This window comes from Colossoma macropomum, unplaced genomic scaffold, assembly GCF_904425465.1.
Source record: "Colossoma macropomum unplaced genomic scaffold, Colossoma_macropomum, whole genome shotgun sequence".
In the NCBI taxonomy this organism is placed as follows: Eukaryota; Metazoa; Chordata; class Actinopteri; order Characiformes; family Serrasalmidae; genus Colossoma; species Colossoma macropomum.
The window spans coordinates 41,094,050-41,118,835 of record NW_023494793.1 but is presented as its reverse complement, the minus strand read 5'-3'; the positions used below and the strand labels follow the sequence as shown (position 1 = coordinate 41,118,835).

Sequence of the window (24,786 nt, the reverse complement as noted above, 5' to 3'; positions counted from 1 at the left end):
TGACATTATATGATTTATCTGTTAATTTAACAGCAATGTTGTTACTACTCTTGATAATAATATACAACAAATTATTAACAACAATACCGTTATTATTAACAACAATACCGTTATTATTATTATTATTATTATTATTATTATTTAGACATAACATGCATTGTGATCACTTACCAGACCCACTTTTTGAAGGTGTCTTCGTATTCTCGTGTTGTTGAAGTAACCGGTCAGGTGTTTGTCTGTGAGACTGTTATAGGCTCCAAGCAGGCTGTGGAGTAAAATAAGTTGATAAACTTATGTATTTTCACTGGACGAGACTAAATTAAATTAATTAAATTAGTTCTTTAAAATACATTTAACTAGTTTCTGATTTTTCAGAATTGCTGCCTAATTAAATCGTTGAGATAAACAAAGTCATACAGACTTTAGACTGGTGTGAAACGCTCCCTTCTAGAGAAACTGTTCACAATGGTGGTGACGTGAACCAGAAATCTGAAGCTCACACAAGTTATTACACAAAATCTTTACGAATATGCTGCCTGATGCCTGAAACATTGTTTTATAATGGTTCTGATACAATATTTTGATGCGCAGAAGATGTGTAGGTTCTTTGGTCGTTTTGGATAACGTTTTGGAATTTAAAGTGGAACTACATTTATGGTGGCACTGAATTTAAAGTTGCACTGAACTTAAGGTATCAGTAAATTTAAGCTGGCAGTAGATTCAGGGTGGAAGTAGAACTGAAGTGACAATAGATTCAAGGCAGAAGTAGAATTGGGGTAGCAGTGAATTTAAGATATCGGTAAATTTAAGGCGGCAGTAAATTTAAGGTAGCCCTGAATTTAAGGTGGCAGTAAATTTAAGGTAGCACCGAATTTAAGGTAGCAGTAGATTTAGGGAAGTACTGAATTTAAGGTGGCAATATTTTTATGGTAGTACTGAATTTAAGATAGCAGTCGATTTAAGGTGGCAGTAGATTCAAGGTAGCACTGAATTTAAGGTGGCAGTGGCATCTTATGTGTAGCACCTAGCAACACATTCCCATCCACCTTGGATACCGTAGCAGCCACCTAGCAGTCTTTCACCATTTTAACGCTTAAAAGAAATTAGCTGGTATTTTCAAGCCAACTTAAAGTTTGTTCACGAATTTTCCCTTTCTAGTTCCTTCGTTTTTTCTTGAGTGCCTTGCTATCCCTTTGCTGCTGTAGCACCGTTAATTTCCCCATTGTGGGACTAAAAAAAGGATTATCTTATCTTAAGTCAGTACGTTTCTCTACAATGAACCATTTCACATAAAACCACTCTTAACATCACAACGACTGAATTATACAGAAATTTAGAAAAATCGGTGGAATTACCCTTTAATTCTAAGGGATAAGGTGGAGTGGAGAAATGGTTATAAGACACACAAACAAATGTTATAAGCTTTCCTCAATGCAAGAAATTACAAGTTGTGGGCTTTTAAATGCCACTGTGATGTTTCTGACAAATGCAATGATCTAATAAATATCTAATTAATAAAACTGCCTGGACTCGTCATTATTGGACTCCAATGGTCAGCAATAGTAAGGATTTCACCGTTAGGTTAGGCCTCAACATCTGTGTCAGGTGTGCTCCTGGAAACGCCTGGTTGTTTGTCTCCTCGGCTTTTTCCAACACAGATTTGATTTCCTCAGTTTTTTGTAGAGGGGAAACAACAGTGCCCGGCGCCGACTATCCGGCCTGAGGGATACATTACGGGTGTCTGATTACGGTTGGAGTTAGAAAGGATGGATGGCATGCTTAACCCATGCTCCTTTTGTATTAGCTTCTTTGAGTGCTGTTACATAGAGAGGAAGGCTGGATTTCAGACGGATGAAAGCACAGTGGCAGGAGAAAGACTAGCAGGCTTAATGACGCTATTAGAGCGCCGGCTCCGTTAGATACTCCACCGTTCGAAAGGGTGGAATCACTGTTTTTAACTATATAAAACCAGTTGTGTTGTTTTAAATGATTCTAATCGGACAGCCCCGAGAAAGTAATGGAGAGAGAGAGAGAGAAATACAGTAACCTTACAGTGATTTAATGAATTATGATGATTTTATAATGAATACAAAACAATACATATTTTAATATAGATGCATCGATATGGAATGATGATGATATCTGATATTTATCACGCACAGCCGTATGCAAAAGGTGGTCAAACTGCTTGTTTTATTAATGTTCTCATTGAAAATATGTTAACCCTCTATTACACGATGTTGCCTCAGGGCAACAAACTCATTTTCCTCACTTTACAAGAACATTATACATATTTAAAGGCAATAATAGGGTTAAAAATAAAGAGAAGTGTTTGAGTAAGTCAATAAAAAGCATGTACTTGGTCACACTACCTCTTAGTGGGCACATCAAAACCTCTTTTTAACATCCAGTATCAATTTTTCTTGTTATGAGAATTTGCAGAAATATGTCTGTTGCCTAGAAGCAACATTGTGCGACAGTGGAATGGATTCAGCCAGTCATAAGGCAGATCTCACCACTTCAGGGAACAAGGCTCTATGTCATTTCTTCCAATAGTCTCGCAATGTTGCCTCAAGGCAACATATTCCAGAAAGACCCCTGCACACATAATTATTTATTTAAAATGTTTTTGAATTTAATAATCGAGACCAATGATTAATAATCATAATACATAATTTTATAATTATATAATTTAATAATCAAGGAAAAGTGAATGCAAGAAAGTGGAGTTTTTAAATTGTCCTCATAATCCATGCAGTAGAGGGTTAACACATCTCTAAAGTGAACAATGGCATTTTTCTGCATGTTTTAGTGCACAATTTATATTTCTTAGCTTTTTGCTTCTATTCTATTCTATTCTATTATGTTGCTATTTGAGTTTAACATATTGCAAAAAAATAAGTTAAATTCAGCAAATAAACAGTAATTGTGCATTAAAATGTGCTCTCTGTAGGGGACATGTTAACTTATTTTTACTTAGAAAATCACACATTGTTTGACCAAACTATTAAGTTTTAATAATATAATTTAAGTTAGAATACAATTATTATCCATTAATAAAAAAGAATTAAGTTAGAATAGAATTCATATCCAGAATGCCTTGTATTTCAAATTTTTACTAGTATATATATATAAAAGGGTTTATTCCAAAATTCTGTATATCTGTGTAATTATTTTGGATATAAGACATTATAAATACATACATACATACATATATATATATAAAGAGTACTTTCTGGCTTCTAGATTACACTGCAGAAAATTACATATCGGATCAACCTAAACAATTGAACAAGCAATTGAACTAGTTTCATTCATTCAATACAAAAAAATGCACTGATTGAATGACTTATCAATTCAAATTATTTAGTAAGGTTGAATAAAACTAGTTAATTTTCTTGTTACAACATGAAGTAACTTTTTAAGTTGATCTGACGAGAAATTTTTTACAGTGTATAGTATCTATTTTTTACAATATAAGTTATTGTAATTGTTATTATTGTTCTAAACTTTTAAACTGCACTGTATAAAAACTCTGGCTTCAATATTGACGCAAGCGTTTGCAGTGATTCAGGTACTTTAAGAGACTTTGGGCTTCATTTCATTGAACAGTGAGAGACATTAGTGCTCCAGTGTTTTTCCATCTCCACAGTAACAGAGCTCCTCAGCCACACACTACAGTTTACTGGAGCTGCTAATGACTCATTACACAGACTGTGGGGAGTCTGACAATACACACACCAACACACTCACCGGCCACTTTATTAGAAACACCTACCTTGTACTTCCACTCACTGGCCACTTTATTAGAAACACTTGCCTTGTATGTCCACTCACTGGCCACTTTATTAGAAACACCTACCTTGTATGTCCACTCACTGGCCACTTTATTAGAAACACCTGCCTTGTATTTTCACTCACTGGCCACTTTATTAGAAACACTTGCCTTGTATGTCCACTCACTGGCCACTTTATTAGAAACACCTACTTTGTACTACCTCTCACTGGCCACTTTATTAGAAACATCTACCTTGTACTTGCACTTACTGGCCACTTTATTAGAAACACCAACTTATACAAACACCTATAGACTTTAGTCCATCTGCTGCTGCACATTTTACCAGCCTCCCTCTACTCCATCCATCACTGGTCAGTTTCTGACCACAGGACCACTGTTATCAACACGTTATGTGTGTGATGCTGCTACGAGTGTATCAGACACAGCAGTGTTTCTGGGGTTTTTACATACGTCAGCATCACTGCTCAGTTGCTAGTGGACCGCCGACCCAAAAATATCTTCTCTCTGGTCAGAAACTGACTACTGATGAAGGACTAGAGGATGGCTAACACAAACTACATATCGGCAGATGGGCTACAGTCTGTAACTGTACACCAGCTACAAGGTAGGGGTTTCCAATAAAGTGGACAGGAGCTGCACAGCTCAGAAGAAGCCTCATGCACCACATTGTGGATGGTGAACGCAGCATCACACTAATGCAGCGCTCTGTGCACGTGGATCTGCTTCAGCAGCACCAGCTGAACACATTGATCCAGGTGATCAGTCTGACCCAGTATGACCAAAGCATGCGGTATTTACCCCAGGTTCTACTGCGTTTGATCCAGGTTCTGATCTGTTCCATTTACCCCATATTCTGCTGTATCTACCTCAGGTTGCACTGTATTTGCTCTGTATTCACATCAGGTTCTGCTGCATTTATCTCAGGATCTGCTATAGATAAACCATGTTCTACTGTATTTATCTCAGGTTCTGCTATAGATAAACCATGTTCTACTGTATTTATCTCAGGTTCTGCTATAATTACTCCATATTCTGCTCTTTTTTCCTCAGGCTCTGCTATAGTTACTTTAGGTTCTGTTGTATTTACATCAGGTTCTGCTATTGTTACTCCCTATTCTGCTGTATTTACCTCAGGTTCTGCTATAGTTACTTTAGGTTCTGTTGTATTTACCTCATGTTCTCCTGTATTTACTCCCTATTCTGCTCTTTTTACCTCAGGTTCTGCTATAGTTACTTTAGGTTCTGTTGTATTTACCTCAGGCTCTGCTATTGTTACTTTAGGTTCTGTTGTATTTACCTCAGGTTCTGCTATTGTTACTTTAGGTTCTGTTGTATTTACCTCAGGTTCTGCTATTGTTACTTTAGGTTCTGTTGTATTTACCTCAGGTTCTGCTATTGTTACTTTAGGTTCTGCTGTATTTACCTCAGGTTCTGCTATAGTTACTTTAGGTTCTACTGTATTTACCTCAGGTTCTGCTATAGTTACTTTAGGTTCTGTTGTATTTACCTCAGGTTCTGCTATAGTTACTTTAGGTTCTGTTGTATTTACCTCATGTTCTCCTGTATTTACTCCCTATTCTGCTCTTTTTACCTCAGGTTCTCCTGTATTTACTGCATCTTCAGCTGTACTTAGCTCAGGTTCCACCTTATTTACCTCAGGTTCTCCTGTATTTACTCCCTATTCTGCTGTATTTACCTTAGGTTCTCCTGTATTTACTGCATCTTCAGCTGTATTTAGTTCAGGTTCTGACATATTAACCTCGGGTTCTGCGGTATTTCCTCATGTTCTTTCATATTTACCTCAGGTTCTGCTGTACTTACCTCAGGTTCTGTGATACTTGTCTCAGGTTCTGCGGTATTACCTCATGGTCTGTTGTATTAACCTCAGCCTCTGCCATATTTACTTCATGTTCTGCTGTATTTACCTCGGGTTCTGCTGTATTTAGCTCAGGTTCTGCTTTGGTTGTTTCAGTACTCACCCTGGGTTCGGGTGGCTCATGGTGCTGCTCCGCTCTCCGCTCTCCGCTGTTTCGTGGCTCCGTTTCCTCGCGCTGCTCTCAGCTGATGACAAGTCGCGTTACCATGGAGCCACAGAGCGTCACGTGACGATGCATCAGCAAATACTCTTCTCTCTCTCTCTCTCTCTCTCTCTCTCTCTCTCTCTCTCTCTCTCTCTCTCTCTCTCTCTTTTCTTTCTTTTTATTCTCTGATGTACTCTCTTAAACATTGTTCTTCAAGGGTTCTTTAGTGAAGGGAATAGTTCTATTCAGAACCATGTGCTCGATATAGAACCTTCTGCATGCTTGAATAGTTCCTTGCATGGGTGAAACGGTTCTTCAGAGAAAAACAAAAAAAGTGTTCTTCTATTGTTAAAATGTCAAGCATGTATACAACAGCAAAACATTTTTGGGTGCTATATAGAACCACACAACACATTCTCTGTCAATCTGAACAACCCTTTCTCCATGCAAAGAACCATTTAATCATGCAAATGGTTCTTTGAGTGTTCATGGTTCTATACAGAACCATTGCCTTTACTAAAGAACCCTTTAAGTAGTAGCTTCATTACATTAGTACAATAACAACGTTAAATTTTGTCTCTCTCCCTCCTCCAGTTCAGTTAGGAATATTCTCGAGACCTTCTGCTGTCATAATTAAAAACTTTTCCTGCTGCATGAAGACTCATAATTACATGTATTGTGCTTAATATCACATGCAATAATCCATCCAGATGAATTAGAATCACCTTTATTTCATTTACTGTGGTTCTCAGTCTTGGCCTCCTGGGAGCTCCTGCTCCAACACTGACTCAACTCATGAGGGAACGGTGGGTCCCTCTGTGAGCTGAGTCAGGGGTTTTACAGCAGGAATAGCACTAAAGTGTGCAGTACATTGTGTCTCCTGGGCTGAGACTGAGAACCACTTTAACTGGCGGGTCATGAAGCCTGATGAGCATTTTAAGGTGATAAACATTCCTCCTGCAGGGAAACTGCCGGGCATAATGACAGATTTCCCAACTAATAAAGTATTTCTGCTGGATATTTATTTACTCAAATTTAGCATCTTTTATCTTTGGGGTCAATTTGAAACTCCTATCAGTGGTCCTCACACTACTACAGGCGTGGCTATGTCAAGTTAGGGCCCTAAAGCAGAAGGAAGTTTTTTGAAGATTATAAAATTGCATGTTAGTGACCTCAATATCATCCAAAACAATCAAAACAAATGTTTAAAATGCTGATATTTCTCAAGTTTTATACAGCTGAAACAGCCTGGGGTCAAACTGACCCCAAAGAACACAGATGTGTACTAAATGTCAAAAAAGGACATTAAAAACATACCATCATGTTAAATTTATGTTTATTTCCAGTTGATCCCTATTAAATTAGGAAAATCAATTAAATATGAAGCATAAAATGATGTCAGTCATTTATTTAGAGACTTTAAAGACTGAACGGGGTCAAACTGACCTCAAAGATAATGGGACAGTTAAAGGGCCGGATGAAGGAAAACCCAATTTTTCCTGTTCTTTTGAAAGGAAAGAGGTTGATGCAGCTCAGACATGGAAACTAAGCTGCATAAACAGCATGTTTTGAATTCTGTGTTTTTGTGATGTCACACATTTTTATACACCGATCAGGCATAACATTATGACCACCTCTTTGTTTCTACGCTCATTGTCCATTTTATCAGCTCCACTTACTATATAGGTGCACTTTGTAGTTCTACAGTTACAGACTGTAGTCCATCTGTTTCTCTGATACTTTGTTAGCCCCCTTTTACCCTGTTCTTCAGTGGTCAGGACCCCATGGACCCTCACAGAGCAGGTACTATTTGGGTGGTGGATCATTCTTAGCACTGCAGTAACACTGACGTGGTGGTGGTGTGTTAGTGTGTGTTGCGCTGGTCTGAGTGGATCAGACACAGCAGTGCTGCTGGAGTTTTTAAACACTGTGTCCACTCACTGTCCACTCTATTAGACACTCCTACCTTGTCAGTCCACCTTGTAGATGTAAAGTCAGAGACGATAGCTCATCTGCTGCTGCACAGTTTGTGTTGGTCATCCTCTAGTCCTTCATCAGTGGTCACAGGACGCTGCCCACAGGACGCTGTTGGCTGGATATTTTTGGTTGGTGGACTATTCTCAGTCCAGCAGTGACACTGAGGTGTTTAAAAACTCCAGCAGCACTGCTGTGTCTGATCCACTCAGACCAGCACAACACACATTAACACACCATCACCACGTCAGTGTTACTGCAGTGCTGAGAGTGATCCACCACCCAAACAGTACCTGCTCTGTGAGGGTCCATGGGGGTCCTGACCACTGAAGAACAGGGTAAAAGGGGGCTAACAAAATATGCAGAGAAACAGATGGACTACAGTCTGTAACTGTAGAACTACAAAGTGCACCTACATAGTAAGTGGAGCTGATAAAATGGACAATGAGCACAGAAACAAGGAGGTGGTCATAATGTTATGTCTGATTGGTGTATATCCACCTGTTCATCCTACAGCAGTTTAGCCCCACCCATTCCTGCTGAAGTTATGAGTGTTTCAGCCTGGTTTGTTTTTTGAATGAGGTGCAATACAAAGGCAGCCAATCAGAACAGAGCTCATTTACATATAGCATACTCAAAAAGCACAGCCTGTTTAATTCTTAAGGGATAAAGCGAAGTTGGAAAATGGTCATGTGAAGTGTATTACAACTGTTTCTGGCACATAATAGCCACATAAAAGTTTTTATTGGACCTCGGGGCGAATAAAACCTAGAATATGGGCCCTTTAAACTGTTTAAACACTGCTGCATATGATACAGCCTTGGGCAGGGGTGGATAACGCTCTGCATCATTGGCCATTCAATTCCAATTAGACTTGATCTAATAAACAAAAATGCCCAAGATTGAGAGGAGAGGATTTTGTATTCAGTTCTGTTCTATTCAGTTTTATTTGCATAGCAGTGTTTACAGCACAAACTGTCCCAAAGCAGCTTGTTCACAAATGCGACTTGGATTTAAGGATGAGTGGAATCAACAGCTGGAAAATTCTAATGCTGTAAAGCAGCGCCCTCTGGTGGTGCAGTCTGCGTCAGCCACCATACAAAAATATGACACAAAAATATGGCACAAAAAAGGCACTCACAACTGCTTTTTCTCCAGCATTGAATATGAGGGCAACATCTGATTTAATGTAATGTATACAGTCACAGAACAGCACATTTCTGAAAGTACTGTAGTGCTTTGACTGGGCCAGTTGTGCTTAGAAGACAATGCAAAATGACATGAAGCTCCTTTAAAAACTGAAAATGGTCAGATTTTAGATTTATAGTTTAAAACAAATCTATTTAAAATCTATGACCTAAAAATTGACTTATTTTTATAATAAGTGCACGTCTCATATGCCTCCTTTAACTTTGCTATCATTTGTAAAAACAGTTTTTTACTTTAATTTTATATCATTACTGTCAAAGATCACATTTTAAAATCCTTCCGTGTCATTAGCTCTCTGTTTCAGATATTTTGTTATTTTTTACCCTAAAATGGTGTCACTTTTTTCAGCATGATCTGTATGACTCGCCTTTTTGTCAATCCAAATGAATTCTGTAGCCGCCATAAAAATAACAAACAACATAAAAAATTCAAAGGGGTCTTTAGGAATTTATATATGTTTACTAAAAAACATTAAATATTTTTATTGAAAATGATTTGGGATTGATTTAGGGATTCCCAGATATGGAATTTGTGGGCCAGTGCTTATATCTGATAGTTTCATGTACATGTCTGTCAATGCCGATACATAAACAATGATAAAAATGTAGAAATTGGGACTAAATCCACATGGATTAGCATTACGACAAACTTTAAAATAAATTAAATGCATGAATTTAAGGATTTTAGCACAGCATCACCTAAACATTCTAATCAAAAACCTAAGCACATCTGAACATCAGTCTGATTCCAATGAAACGTGATTTGACAATCAGCTGTAGATCCTGATATGATTGCAATATAATCGCGCATTCCTATTAATAATATTAATTATTGAACAGTTGTGAAAAAATGGACATAAAAACACTGGACATAAAAAATCACTGATATTGGAAATTATTTGAAGAGATTAGATAAGAAAATAATATAGAAGTATACAGTCCTGTGTAAAAGTTTGTGTGCCATGTTTTGTTGATGTTCTCAGTGAAAATAAGTGAACAAATCCTCTACAGTGAACACACTTCTGCACATTTTAATGCACAACTACTGTTTATTAGCTCAATTTAAAATGTAGAAAAGTGGTCTGTGCAAACATTATGGTGCTTTTTATGTTTTACCTTTTCCCAATATTTTCACAGTATGTAAAAATATGTGCACTAACATTTGCAGACAAATGCTATATTTTCACTTTCACTGAAACAAAATGAATTTAACCAGGCGTCTTCAAACTTTTGCATATGAATGTATATATACTGTATATATCTCCTTCTATATCTTTATCTATCTATCTATCTATCTATCTATGAAAATAAGTTAACACATCCTCTACACCAGGGGTGCACAACTCTGGTCCTGGAGGGCCGGTGTCCAGCACGCTTTGGTGATTTACCTGCTCGAACACACCTGAATACACTCATCTTTCAATTGCCAGGTTAAGTGGGTGTGTTTGAGCTGGGAAACCTCCAAACTGTGCTGGACACCGGCCCTCCAGGACTGGAGTTGTACACCCCTGCTCTACAGGAAAAAATACATAATACATAAATACATAAATATTCATTTTTTCTCCAAATTGCAGTGCACAATTTCATTAAAAAAAAAAAAACACAAAATGATAAAATAATAAAAGAAAAAATTAAATGTAAAATATAAAATGTGCAACAACTTTTGCACAGACAAAAATGTGTTAAATTTATGTTAAATTTAGCAAATAAATAGTAATTTTGCGTTCAAATGTGCAGCAGTGTGTTCTCTGTAGAGGATGTGTTCATGTATTTTCACTTAGAAAATCAACAAAACATGGAATTTCACTCAAATGTTTGCAAACGGCTGTATATCGCTGCTGTCGGATCAAAACCTCATATCTCCAAAATGCTAACTTTACAGGAGAAGGAAAAAACATGCTGTACTTTTAATGTAAGTCAATGGAACCAGAATTTTTTCCAAGTAATTTTGGGCCATTTCTGTTGGTCTGTTCATCAAAAAAATTAAACACAATGTAAAGAGCAACAGGAATTTGCAACTTATGTCAAAAACTGAAAATCTACAAAAATGGAGATATGAGGTTTTGTTCCAACAACAGCAATGTATTTACATAATTAAGTATTATATTAAGTATTTTATTATAGGCAATTATACTATAATACTGTATATATATTATGGTTAAATTCTTTACCATTTTTGTCTTGTTCTTGTTCTGACAGTAAATGTACATATATTTTATACATATTGCTGTTGTCAGAACAAAACCTCGTATCTCCAAAATGGTAACTTTACAGGAGAAGGAAAAAACATACTTTACTTTTAATGTAAGTCAATGGAACCAGACTTTTTTCCAAGTCATTTTGGGTCGTTTCTTTTGGTCCATTCGTCATGAAAATTACACACAATGTAAAGGCCAACAGGGATTTTCAAATTATGTCAAAAACTGAAAAATGGAGATATGAGGTTTTCTCCCGACAGCAGCGATATATTACCAGTAACTGTCATGACAGATGTCCTAATGTCTGATACCATGACAGCTTATGTGCACTCTTATTAGCCATTATGACATCTATTATGACAATTAGCGATAATGTTAACATGACACTGTTATATTACTGCACATTCTCCGTCATATCAGCATATCACATCTGCCATAACATGTTTAGGCTATGGTCAAATCAATGTTATGTACCGGGATTCAATTAAAGTGCTACCGCTATTCGCTGTCTAGCTATGCCACTCCTGAAAACAGTTCCTGTCCAGAATAACACACAGGGCCACGTTGCATTCCTGACACTTCCAGGGCGTCAGAACTATCCTCTTGTCCTGCTTCCTGCAGCGCACGCAGGACCTGCGTCCATACGTGGCCTTCCTGCTCGCGTGAGCCTGCGGGGCGATGGCCACGGGAACATGAGCACTTCTCTGTTTTTTGGCAGAAACCTCCAAGGTGGTCCCGCACAGCTGGGCCGTCAGCTCCTCCATGAACTGCTTGTGCATCATGGGCCTTTCTTGCTTTGCCCGGCACAGTTCTGTGTGCAAAACGTAGCTGTTGGTGGCGGCGATGTCCACAAAATGGAAGAAGAGTGTCCGGTACCAGCGTGAGGTTTTGTGGTGGGCTGTGTAGTAGTTTGTGTTCAGTATTTGGCTGAACGAGTCAGCAGCTCCCATGTGTTTATTATGGTCTATGATGGGAGCAGGACAGGGGATGTTTATCTGTGTCCAGTGGCCATCTCTGCCCTTCACTTTTCTCTGGACGGTGTCTCCAGAAAAGGCCGGATGAACGGTGGAGCAAACAGAAACCTCCTGTGCGTCCATCCACTTCACAAACACCAGTGGATCCTCTCTAATCCACCTGATTGATCCCAACGGCGACTTTCTGGTTAAACCGTTTGATCTTCCTCGTGGGCACTCTTTTCTGCTCTCTCTGTAAACGCCACAAGCTCCAACGTTCATAGAGAACAAATCTCTAAACAGTTTGGGACTGGTGTAAAAGCTGTCCACAAAAACCGTGTAGCCTGCGCCCAAATATTCAGGTTTGATTAGAGACATTACACTGTCATACGACAGGCCATTTCCAGTGCTGGGCCTAAATTTGCCAGCATATACTGAAAAATCAACATTATATCCATTGCTGCAATCTGTGAGTGCAAAAAGTTTAAAACCCCACCTGCTTTTTGTATATTGGACCCCACTTTTAACTCTGCTGGAAACCGTTCTCTCATCTACGGCCAAATTCCTGTTTGGGTGGTAGCAGAACTGGCAGGCGGTGCGGATGACGTCGAGGAGAGGTTTTACCTGGAATAAACCATCATATTCGGATGTTCCCTTTCTCCTCTCGTTTACAGTATCCTCCTCCGGATCGCTCAAGTGAACGTTCCACGCGATGGCTCTGAATCTGTCCCTGCTCATCATGGTTGCAGGAAAGGAAACAGAGAAGATGTTATTCCTCCTCCAGAAGTCAGAAACGTGGTTCAAGGGCACCAGTGCAGTGAACATTACGAGGCCCAGGAACTTGTAAAACTCTTCTACAACAACATCAGTCCATTTGTATTTTTTACCTTTCGCCACGTTCTTCGCTGCCTGTTTGTTGGTATTCTGGCAAATGGTTTCCGCAGCGTCCGCTGGAAAAAACAGCTGGAACAGGTCCAGTGGGGTATACGAAGCTTTAACGTCCAACTGAACTCCAGGAGCTCGGTGAGGTGTGAAGCATTTCGGTTGTGAGACGACGTCGGGCTCGGCTTCCGTCTTCCACGGCTGCGAGGAGCTTTGGGCTTCCGCTGAACGCCTCGCTGGAGATTTTGATCTGGATCTACTCCTGGGTAACCCACTGTCTCCCCTCAGGGTAAACCTGGGGTGAACCCGCCGCCCATCGCCTCCTCTTTGTAAAACTAAGTCAGCTGAAGTGCTTGTCTCTGCCAGCATCTCCCCAGGTTCATCACTGTAAACACACACATAAGTTGTTACATGGAATGTGTTTCACTGTTCGCATGTTGTTGCAACAGTGATTCTACTGATATATATATATATCAGTCACTCAGGAGGTATTTCTATTCTATTCTACTCTATCAGTTGTCCAGGGGGAGGTGTTTCTTAATGCAGAATTTCTGAATTATCCACATAACATAATTATCCACATATGGGGCAGTCGTGGGCTGGAGGTTAGAACCTCAACATCAACTTCCATGACGACAACAAAGAGATTCTCTTCTTCTCTAATTTATTCTGTTTTCACTCATCCATCCATACTCATAACACAAGGATTTCTGTTAGCCAGATAGCTTGAGCTCAAAATCAAATAATAAAAGGTATTCATTTCAGTTCTATTCTACGTTTTCAGTCATCACTGTAAAGCTAAAAATCAAACTTGTACAATGACAATAAAGGTATTCTATTCTATTCTATTCTATTCAGGGGGAGGCCTTTCACCAAGCAGAATTTTTGAATTATCCAAATAACTTAAGCTAAAAATCAAGCTTGTACAGTATCGATAAAGCTATTCTACTCTATTCTATTCTATTCTATTCTATTCCCCGGGTTCTGTGTTAGCCATATTAAGCTCAACATCCACTTCCATGATGACAGCAAAGAGATTCTTTTCTCCTCTGTTTTATTCTGTTTTTAGTCATCCATTGGCTTTTTTCACAAAGAAGGATTTCTGTGTTAGCCAGATAACTCAAGGTCAAAATCAAGCTTGTGTAATAACAACAAAGGTATTCGTTTCAATTCTGTTCTATTTTACATTTGCAGTCATTCTTGTAAAGCTCAAGATCATTCTATTCTATATTTTCAGTTACTCAGGGGTTTTTTCACAAATAAGGATTTCTGTGTTAGCCAGATAACTTAAGCTTACAATCAAACTTGTACAATGACAAAGTATTCTATTCTATTCTAGTCTAGTCTATTCATTCACTCAGGTGGTATTCCACAAAACAGGATTTCTTACATGCCTTAAGCTTGAATAATAACAACAAAGTAGGCTGAAGGATTAATCATTTTTGTATTGAAATCGCAATTTTCAAATCGTAAGAGCTGCAATGTTTTACTACAGTCTTACAGTCTATTATCAATGCAAGATATGATACAATGTAAGTTTTAAGCCGGGAAATTTTACCTAATAACACTGAGCTTGTGAGCTGCTGTGACATCATAACCACAAATGACTGACACGCCGGTCTCCTTAGCCAAAAACAAAGGCCCATACCTATATTCATACCTCGATAATAAACGATTGTAATATAAATCGTGATCGCAATATTGTACAGAAAAACTGCAATTAGATATTTCGTCAAAATCATTCAGCCCTACAACAACGGTGTTCGTGTCAGTTCTATTCTACGTTAAGGTATTCTATTCGTGGCACAAAGCACAATTTCTGAATTATCCACATAACTTAAGCTCAGGCTTGAACAATGTCGATAAAGATATCCTATCCTATCCTATCCTATCCTGTCCTATCACCTTGGGGGGGTGGTAAGCAGGATTTAGACCAAAGTCAACAGAAGAGGTGAGGACATTCCTCACTCTGGCTCAGCTCAGTGGAGAACTGCTCCTGGAGAGCCACCTTCCTACAGAACCCAGCTCCCAGATCTAACTCACCTGAGGGGCTGATGATGTGGATCAGGGCAGGAGGGGAACTCTTCAGGAAGGTGAAGGACCACAGGCTTCACTAAGCTGATCTGAGGAGTCTCAGACATCCTGCTTTGTGAAACCAGCACTGAGCTCTCAGTATAGCAGGTTCTAGTAAATGTAGTCGTGTGTCTCACCTTTCCTCCACTGGATCGATCCCAGCTTCAAAGTCCAGCTCCTCGTCTGTGTCTACACTCTCCGCAGCTGAGGACACGTTTCCTTCGTCCTCATCCTCTCCTAGCAGGACCTCCAGAGCCCGCTGGATGTCCACACTTTGACGAAAAGCCATTTTGCATGGTAATAATGATGTCGACGGGTTTAAGTCAGCACTTTCCGGTTTTGTTTCGATGTCTATAAACGAAAGCAGTTAAATGGCAAAACTGTAAACGACGGCAAAACAAGAAATAACGCGCAACATCTTTTACCCAAATTCACACCTGGACAAAACATCGCGGATTCCAGTCACACACGCCGATACGGTCTCTTTGGAAAGTTTAGAATCCGCACTTTCGACAGACTCTCTGCGCTGGATTCAGTGATTCACCAGGGAGAATTAATTCATTTAAAATTACAGCTTTCAAAACGCTTCATTTACCAAACACAGCAGTTCTAATAAAATGTTTGGGTACATTTCCAGCTTTAAACAAGGTATAAATAATTTACAGTGACCGATCATTATTCATTTCTTGCACTCTAAAAGTTTATTTACTGTGAATCGTGAAAATTTCCGTAATTTGCCAAATAATTTGGAAATGATTTAATTAATTTGTTACCTAATTATATATGTAAAAAAAAGCAGTGCAAAATGTCCTATAAGTAAGTATAACCGTGACAGCAGTGCAGCCACAGCAACTGCTGCAGCTGCCCTGCTGTGACTCCACTTTTGTAACTGCACTGTTGGGGCTGCACTACTGTAACTGCACTGCTGTAACTGCACTGCTGTAACTCCACTGCTGTAACTGCACTGTTGGGGCTGCACTGCTGTAACTGCACTGTTGGAGCTGCCCTGCTGTAACCCCACTTCTGTAACTGCACTGTTGGGGCTGCACTGCTGTAACTGCACTGCTGTAACTCCACTGCTGTAACTGCACTGTTGGAGCTGCACTGCTGTAACTGCACTGCTGTAACTCCACTGCTGCGACTGCACCACTGTGACTGCACTGTGGTAATTCCACTGCTGTGACTGCACTGCTGGAGAGGCACTGCTGTAACTGCATTGATACGACTCCACTGCTGGAGAGGCACTGCTGTGACTGCACTGCTATGACTGTACTACTGGAGATACATTGCTGTGACTGCACTGCTGTAACTGCACGGCTGTGGCTGCACTGCTGCTTTTGCATTGCTCTCTCTGCTTTACATTTTTAAAGCTATTTACGGTATTTACACAAAACATCAAAAAATCTCTGTGAAACACTGGTTTACTTTAACAACAGATATATTACTTATGACACCAGGACCATTCAGACCCCCCCCACACACTCTACTATTTTCTTCAAAAGCTCTGAGGCTAATTATGAATTCCTCTCAGGAATGGTGAGTGTGTGTCTGGGAATCATTTGGAGGTGCTTGGAGCTCAGTTACCGCAATCAAAGTTAAACTGCGCTTTTGTGCCGCTTTGATTGTGGAGTGCGGCCATTTTACCCACTGATTAGCGTATTTCTCTTTCTGCATTGATCTCTGAGCCCCTTAGTGTTTTATTTTGCTGGACCGCTCAGCAATCACTTTATTGTCCATTTTATCAGCTCCACTTACCACTTTGTAGTTCTACAGTTACAGACTGTAGTCAATCTGTTTTTCTGCATACTTTGTTAGCCCCCTTTTACCCTGTTCTTCAGTGGTCAGGACCCCCATGGACCCTCACAGAGCAGGTACTATTTGGGTGGTGGATCATTCTCAGCACTGCAGTAACACTGACTTGGGTGGTGGTGGTGTGTTAATGTGTGTTGTGCTGGTGCGAGTGGACGAGTTTTTAAACACCTCAGTGTCACTGCTGGACTGAGAATAGTCCACCAACCAAAAATATCCAGCCAACAGCGTCCTGTGACCACTGATGAAGGACTAGAGGATGACCAACACAAACTGTGCAGCAGCAGATGAGCTATCGTCTCTGACTTTACATCTACAAGGTGGACTGACAAGGTAGGAGTGTCTAATAGAGTGGACAGTGAGTGGACACAGTGTTTAAAAACTCCAGCAGCACTGCTGTGTCTGATCCACTCGTACCAGCACAACCCACACTAACACACCATCGGGGCAGCTGATCACCACTTGACCTAATCAAGCATTTGTTAAACTATCACACACAGTTTTTATCATAGAAATACGCCAAAGATTTAATGGATGAATAACAAACCTGTATTTTTCATGCACTCATTTAACAAGAATTCACTATGCAACATGCAACGCTGGTAAATAATGGCCATAGTGAGCGTCAGGTTAAAAGGCTAATAAAAATCGGCCAAAAAAATCGAATATCGGCCAATTTGGCCATAAAGAAACTGGAATTGGAATCAGCCATAAAAAGTCATGATCGGTGCAGCCCTAATATAAACTGAACACAGAATAGACACTAAACAATCGGCCCCAGGTTTGCTTCAGTAAAAAACTGGAATGCATTTCCACCCAACCACCATTCAATACCTGTAATTAATGCAAAACAGGTATTGAAACATTTTCCCCACAGCGATTTTCTGATGATTGATTTTTTTCAGCCAGGCAGCTGAATGTGTCCAACATCTCCACTGCACTGAAAAGAACCCGCAGCAATTAGGCGTCAAGAGGCTAATGAGTCCACTTCACCTTCACGCCGCTCTGCCTGGCCCGAACGTGGCCTTTTAATTGCTGTTATTAAATAAATCACTTCCCTTCTTCCCCAGTGTCTCCGGACAGTTTGACTGGCGTGCGTAATGGATATGTTTGCAGGGCAAGGCTTTGTGTTAAAGCTCTACCAAAACCTTAAGCACATTTCAAGTGGAAAATGCTGCATGCACAGGCAGTGTTACTCCTGCAGGCCTTAATGACACAAATTGTTCTGTCTAAATGTGCTTTTCAGCATTGTGGAGGTTGTCATGGGGAAAAGTGGATGACGTTTTGTGGATGGAGCGCTCAGATTTAAAGCAGGCTTGCCGGGTGAGGAGTGAGGATGAAGATCGAGATGCTTGAGACTGACCACTGCACCATGGACTTCCTCAGCAAACGTGGGGAATTTAACAAACAGCACAGCAGGGTATGTGTTCTGTCTTATTTAAGGAGGAGTACAATGTATAATGTGTGTTGTACTGATTATTTAAAGGCAAACTACACTAATTTTTCACAATGTCTGCATAATTAAAGGGTTAAGATGTAAACAGGTGAACAAGTCATAGGAATCAGGCGTCTAAAGAGCTGCTCCACAGAAAGTTTCACGTGAGATGGATTTGAATACGATGCCTGATGGCTGAAACATTGTATTATGTTTTGACTGTATCTGTGTTGTAGTCATGGTGACCCCTGGTTCCTATCACCACCACTGTAAAGAAATCTGAGTCTCTACAATCAACCATTTCACACTAAACCACTCTGAATGAGTCTGTTTACACCTCTACCACTGAATTATACAGACGTTTTGGATTCTCCTTCAAGTGGTATTGTACTGTTTAATTTAAGAACAAAGGCTAGTCAATACGTGTTATAATACGTAAATATATGTAATATATATACACACATCTGTCTTTTTCAATCAGATACACTGACCAGGCTGATGTAAAACAACTTGACTTTTATAAAAAATAAAAACATACAGTTTACTTAACACAGCTCACTTAATGCTGAGCTCAATCTCTCAGAAGGATGTGGTTTCTAATAATTACTACTATTAATTTCAACAAAAAAAAATATAAAACAGAGCCCACGGGACGATCTCTCTGCCCGGTCTGATCCAAACTCAACCTCCGCGAGCCTCCGGGACACAGCAGTGTGCGCGAGATGCTGCCTCAAAATCACTGATAAATATCTACTCATGGTAAGACAGGCATTATTTTATTTTATTTCAATTAAGGATCATTTGTGATTTGGGGTTTTGCAACTAATTGTTATGCATTTACATTATAAGTATTATTATTGTGTTAAGTTGTATTAGTAACAGTAACAGCAGTTGTGGCAGCAGCGTTTTTTTATTATTGTCTTTCTATTTATCAGTATTATTATTATTATTAGTAGTAGTAGTAGTCATTGTCATAATAGTAGAAGTTTTAGTTATAGAATCAATGCTAACATTATTGTTATTATTGTTATAAGTAGTATTATTAGCAGTAATCGTGGCAGCAATTCTACACTCATGTCCAAATTTTGGGCACCCCTGATCAAATTGAATGCTTTTTTGATGAAATTATGAAAATAAGTTAATACATCCTTGCTGAAAAACCCTAAAATATAAAATGTTAATCATAACATTATTATTATTATTATTATTATTATTATTAATAGTAGTTGTAGTGGTGGTAGCAGTTGTAGTTGTAGCATCAATGTTATTAAGATTGTTTTATTAGTGGTAGTAGTAATGTTATTTGTTATAGTATAAACGATTAATTGTTATTACTGGCAGAATTGGTATTAATTTTTTATTATTATTACTGTCATTTTGTTGTTGTTGTTAAGGCACAGGTCAGTGCAGTGTTCATATTCAATGGTATGACACATATGACCTAGTACTCCTTATTTATTTATTTGTTTATTGATTTATTTACTTATTTATTTATGTTTGTAATCAGGTGAACGGTCTGTGCTGGCACGTGCGCTGTCTGTCCTGCAGCGTGTGCCACGCGACGCTTAGCGAGCACAACAGCTGCTACATCAGAGACAGAGAGGTTTACTGCAAACCCCATTACTACAGGTACAGTACACCTAAAACAACAACGCAACAGCTACCTTACACTTTCATCAGCTATTATTATATAAATATAGAAAAGGAGAAAATGCTCTAGTTGTAGCATCAATGCTGTACTTTTTAAAGTTAAAATAACTTTTTTTTCGTAGTGCAAGAGAAATATAAATGATAAAGTCATTCAGAGTGGTTGGATGTAAAAGGCTCCATTCTAGAGAAACGTGCTGAGTCAGTACTGGGAGGAGCTTTTGTCCAAAAACATATTTTTGTATATATATATACAGTATATTATATTCAATTCACAGTCAAGAGATACATGCAGGGTGTTGTGAGGCAAAACTGGGGGCAGTCAAGGGCTGGAGGTTAGGGAACCAGCCCTGTGACCGGATGTGCCCTTGAGCAAGGCACCTAAACCCCAACTGCTCCCCGGGCGCTGAGGATAGGGCTGCCCACCGCTCCAGGCAAGTGTGCTCACTCCCCCCTTGTGCGTGTGTGTTCACTAGTGTGTTTGTGGTGTTTCATTGCACGGATGGGTCAAAATGTGGAGGTGAAATTTCCCCGTTGTGGGACTAATAAGGGTTAATTAATATTAATCTTAAAATAGGCCTCAAAGAAAACATATTTTTTCAGACCTACCACTATTTTACCTTCTTAGAAGACTCGTGTAGGTTCACTGGTGGTTTTGGACAGTAAATAAATTGGCTACATTTGTGTTGTAGTCATCGTGACCCCTGGTTCCTATCACCACCACTATAAAGAAATATGAGCCTGTAACTTTCTCTATGATGAACCATTTCACACCAAACCACTCTGAAAGGCTTTGTTTATATCTCAACCACTGAATTATGCAGAAATCTTGAAAAATTGATGGAATTCCCCTTAAGGTCAGGTATGTGTTTGGTGATGTTTGCAGGAGGTGCAGGTGTGCGTGCTGTGGTCAGTCGGTGCAGTCCAGTGACTGGGTGCGCAGAGTGAAGGGGAACGTTTATCACCTGGCCTGCTTCTCCTGCTCCTCGTGCAAAAGGCAGCTGGGTACAGGAGAGCAGTTCGCTGTGGTGCAGGAGACGCTGCTGCTCTGCAGGACGCATTACGACTGCATGCTGCAACAGCTTCAACAAGGTAAACGTCCAAAACAAACAACCAAAAAAAGTGTTTGTTTCATTTAAAAATGACGGATCACATAACACACATAACATGTTTCACATATATCATGCTGAGCAAAAGTTTAGGGACCTGAGAAAATTACATTCAAAATGCTTTTTCAGTTAGACTGCAAATGTTAGTATACCAGTTACATTACTAGAGTAAGCAGTGATTTTATATCTGTCAAAGTATTTAGGGCAGACCCAGTATTAAAGGGGAATTCCACCAATTTTTCCAAAATTTCTGCGTAATTCAGATGTTGAGATGTAAACAGCGTCAATGGTCGGTGAAATGGTTCACTGTAGAGAAAATAAGCGACTTAGACTTCTTTAGGTTTCTTTACAGTGTATGTTTTAGACCAAAACTTTCTCATAGAACCAAACCCTTTCTCAGGCATAATCATAAGGCTGTAATATTTCATTTAATAACTTTGTGTGACGGAGCTTTGAAAGGCATTAAAGTCTTCAGACGTCTGGTTCCTATCACCACCACTGTGAACAACTCTGACTCGGTAAGTTTCTCTAGAACAGAGCGTTTCACACCAAACCACTCTGAATGACTCTGTTTACATCTTAACCGTTTAATTAGAAAGAAATTTTGAGAAGCTAGTGGAATTTCCTTTTAATTGTTATAATAATCCAGTTTTGGCTAAACCGGTTTGGCTAATCAATGTGTCATTAAATTAAATCAGGCATGCTGGTGGTGGCTTATCTTACATATGGTATCAATGATTTTTTGAAAACATAAATTCTTGTAATTTAAAATGTTCATTTGTATTTATTATAAGACTGACTTACTGCCCAGATGAACAGCTGTTAACAATCTATCTATATATATATATATATATATATATACATCTATATATCTATATATCTAACTATCTTATGCCTCACCTGGGCCTATTTGTTCTTTCAGGAAACTGTGTAACTATTGGAGATACTGGAGTGAAGCCATCTAAGCGAGCGCGCACCTGTTTCACAGCAGAGCAGCTGCAGGTAGGAACCACATACTCACTATCCTCACTGCTGTATACAAGGGCATTAAGTGGCCTTTGGGAAACTGCTGGCTTGGTTCAGAGTCTGGACTGGTGCTAAAGGTCAGTGTGGGTCAAATCTATTGTTCCATTCAGTCACTGTCACTTTATCTGTGCACAGACCGCCATATGGCCTGTTCTCCTGCACCACAGCTGACACATTCTATCCCCTCCACATCTGAATGCTAATACATTTCAATTACTGTTTATCATTATAAATATAATAATTACAGTTTAACACATTGGGAAAAAAACATGTGGCCTGTGCAAAAGTTTTTTTCCAGTACATTGAATTCAGCAAATGAATTGAAATTTATTATTCACTAAAATTTGCAAAAAAATGAATTTTTTAAAAGGCTGTTCCCTGTAGAGGATGTGACAACTTACTTCACTGTGACCAGTTTGACCAGGGGTATTCAGACCGTTGCACATGACTGTATAAACATACATATCGTCGCTGTCCAAAGAAAAACATGTGTCTCCACAATGGTAACTTTACAGGAGAGAACAACTGTTCTTAATTGTTGTCAATGTAAGTTCATGTAATGTGACTTTATTCCAAGCTATTTTGGAGCATTTCTATCTGTCCATTCATCATCAAATGTTCACACAGTGTAAAGAGCAGCTGGTCAGCATGAATGATGTACAAAACTGAAAATCACCAAAAATGGAGATTCTTGGGGTTTTTTTGGATAACAACACACACACGAACAAACGAATGAAGGAAGAACAGACAGACAGACAGACAGACAGACATACAGACAGATAGATAGATAGATAGATAGATAGATAGATAGATAGATAGTCATATAGACAGACAGATAGATAGACAGACAGACACAGACAGGCAGGCAGGCAGGCAGGCAGGCAGATAGATAGATAGGTAGATAGATAGATAGACAGACAGATAGATACATAGACAGACAGACAGACAGACAGACAGATAGATTGATTGATTGATTGATTGATTGATTGATAGACAGGCAGGCAGGCAGGCAGATAGATAGATAGATAGGTAGGTAGGTAGATAGACAGACAGACAGACAGACAGACAGACAGACAGATAGATAGATAGATAGATAGATAGATAGATAGATAGATAGACAGACAGACAGACAGACAGACAGACAGACAGACAGATAGATAGATTGATAGACAGACAGATATATAGACAGATGGATAGATAGATAGATAGACAGACAGACAGACAGACAGACAGACAGATAGATGGATGGTAAAGGCATCAGTGCACTGTTGTTTTGTTATGCTGTGTATAGTCTCTGTTGTGACTGTCACCCACTTAATGACCTGTGTTGGATATTTGCTCTGAGGCTCACTGTACATATGTTTATGGATGGGACAGCAATAAAGTTTGTTTAGGCCTGACTCCTGACTGCGTGTTGTCCAGATAATGCAGGCCCAGTTTGCGCGGGACAGCACTCCTGATGCTCAGGCCCTGCAGACACTAGCGGAGCAAACCGGACTGAGCCGAAGAGTCATCCAGGTCAGAACGCTCTGGGTTCAGTTTCTAGAAAGAACTGTTATAAGATGGTACAGCAGAACTCATTGTTTTAAATCCTAGACATCAAGAGTTATTGTCATTTAGCTATACATTAACTTCACTTTTTAAAATGAATGGCAGAGCTATATAGTTATACATACCGACAGGTCTGAGTCAATTCTGACTGTTGGAAAAATATAATGGATGTTTTTTTTTGCAAAACAAGACAGACAACAATAACTTTTCATCAAATTCAAATCATAATAAAATATCTCCTCTTCTACTCTTCCACAAACACAAATGTGAAATGGATTGAAAGTTTAAAAAATTCTGTGGAATTCTTCATTAAAACGTACTCGATTTCCTTGTTACCCCAAATGTAGCAAATCAGCCTGGAGATTTTTGGAGTGGAGTTGTTCAGTTCATCTTTAACAGACTTGCTTATGTCGTTTCTGATACTGTGATACACTGTAAAAACACGAAATGTGTGCATTGTTAAAAAAATAAATAAATAAAAATGTAATTAAAAACAAAATTAAAAGTTAAAAACATATTTCTTTACTTTACCGTGTAGTTTTTTTATGGTTTCCCTTGTTTTTTTGAAATATTACTTTCACTTTCTTGTCAGTTGTATTTTTATTTATACTTTTATCTTCTGCATTTTAATTTTAATTTTTTTTACTAATATATTCGCTTTTCTGCTATTATTTTATTTGTTGCATTTTATGTTTTGTTTGTTTTATTTGTGATTATCGCTTTTCTCTTCTTTCTCTGTTGTTTTTACTTTATATTATGAAGCACTTTGAGCTGCATTTTTAATGTTTGAAGGGTGCTATATAAATAAAGATTATTATTATTATTATTATTATTATTATTATTATTAATGAGGCCTTTTGATTTAACCTGTTCATTTGTCCCACAGGTCTGGTTTCAGAACTGCAGAGCGAGGCATAAGAAGCGCGTGGGTCCGAGTCACTGTGTGGTACCAGACGCTGGACACCTGAACCCGTCTCTGGAACGGCATCTGTGGTCAGAGTCCACTTCCACACCCCTGCTGTCCACACTGCAGGACTACACTGACAGTGAGCACCAGTGCAGTCTGGTCCTCATTTCAGCATCCAGAGGTGTGTAGAGCAG

General features: G+C 39.0%; 3 protein-coding genes across 3 annotated transcripts in view; 1 reads left to right on the top strand and 2 right to left on the bottom strand.

Annotated features, from left to right (window-relative positions):
• Positions 1-5,844, bottom strand: part of erich3 (glutamate-rich 3) — a 36,162-nt gene extending 30,318 nt beyond the window's left edge. The window contains exons 1-2 of the mRNA XM_036579565.1: positions 5,779-5,844; positions 172-265 (exon numbers count right to left, since the gene is read on the bottom strand). Coding sequence (XP_036435458.1) covers positions 172-265; positions 5,779-5,798 — 114 coding nt within the window. The 5' untranslated portion in view covers positions 5,799-5,844. The remainder of the gene's footprint in view (positions 1-171; positions 266-5,778) is intronic.
• A 5,865-nt stretch (positions 5,845-11,709) lies between these two features.
• On the bottom strand, positions 11,710-15,539 carry LOC118814111 (piggyBac transposable element-derived protein 4-like). The gene is made up of 3 exons (XM_036579771.1): positions 15,246-15,539; positions 12,675-13,420; positions 11,710-12,497 (listed from the first exon to the last, which is right to left on the bottom strand). Exons 1-3 carry the CDS (start codon positions 15,395-15,397, stop codon positions 11,710-11,712), a joined length of 1,686 nt encoding a protein of 561 aa, XP_036435664.1. The 5' UTR covers positions 15,398-15,539.
• On the top strand, positions 15,041-24,781 carry LOC118814110 (LIM/homeobox protein Lhx8). Its single transcript, XM_036579770.1, has 8 exons — positions 15,041-15,128; positions 18,164-18,337; positions 18,995-19,111; positions 19,860-19,981; positions 20,886-21,091; positions 22,031-22,110; positions 23,557-23,652; positions 24,572-24,781. The coding sequence occupies exons 2-8, from the start codon at positions 18,254-18,256 to the stop codon at positions 24,779-24,781; spliced, it is 915 nt and encodes a 304-aa protein (XP_036435663.1). The 5' UTR covers positions 15,041-15,128; positions 18,164-18,253.
• The last annotated feature ends 5 nt before the right edge of the window (positions 24,782-24,786 follow it).

Excerpts from the sequence above, each read along its gene's own strand:
- LOC118814111 (XM_036579771.1), bottom strand. The coding sequence starts at position 15,397 with ATGGCTTTTCGTCAAAGTGTGGACATCCAGCGGGCTCTGGAGGTCCTG. Across the intron at positions 13,421-15,245 it reads ATCGATCCAGTGGAGGAAAG|TGATGAACCTGGGGAGATGC; the intron begins GTGAGACACACG and ends GTGTGTTTACAG. Across the intron at positions 12,498-12,674 it reads GGTTTCCAGCAGAGTTAAAA|GCTACACGGTTTTTGTGGAC; the intron begins GTGGGGTCCAAT and ends ATTTGGGCGCAG.
- LOC118814110 (XM_036579770.1), top strand. The coding sequence starts at position 18,254 with ATGAAGATCGAGATGCTTGAGACTGACCACTGCACCATGGACTTCCTC. Across the intron at positions 19,982-20,885 it reads TGCAAACCCCATTACTACAG|GAGGTGCAGGTGTGCGTGCT; the intron begins GTACAGTACACC and ends TGATGTTTGCAG. Across the intron at positions 21,092-22,030 it reads GCTGCAACAGCTTCAACAAG|GAAACTGTGTAACTATTGGA; the intron begins GTAAACGTCCAA and ends TTGTTCTTTCAG.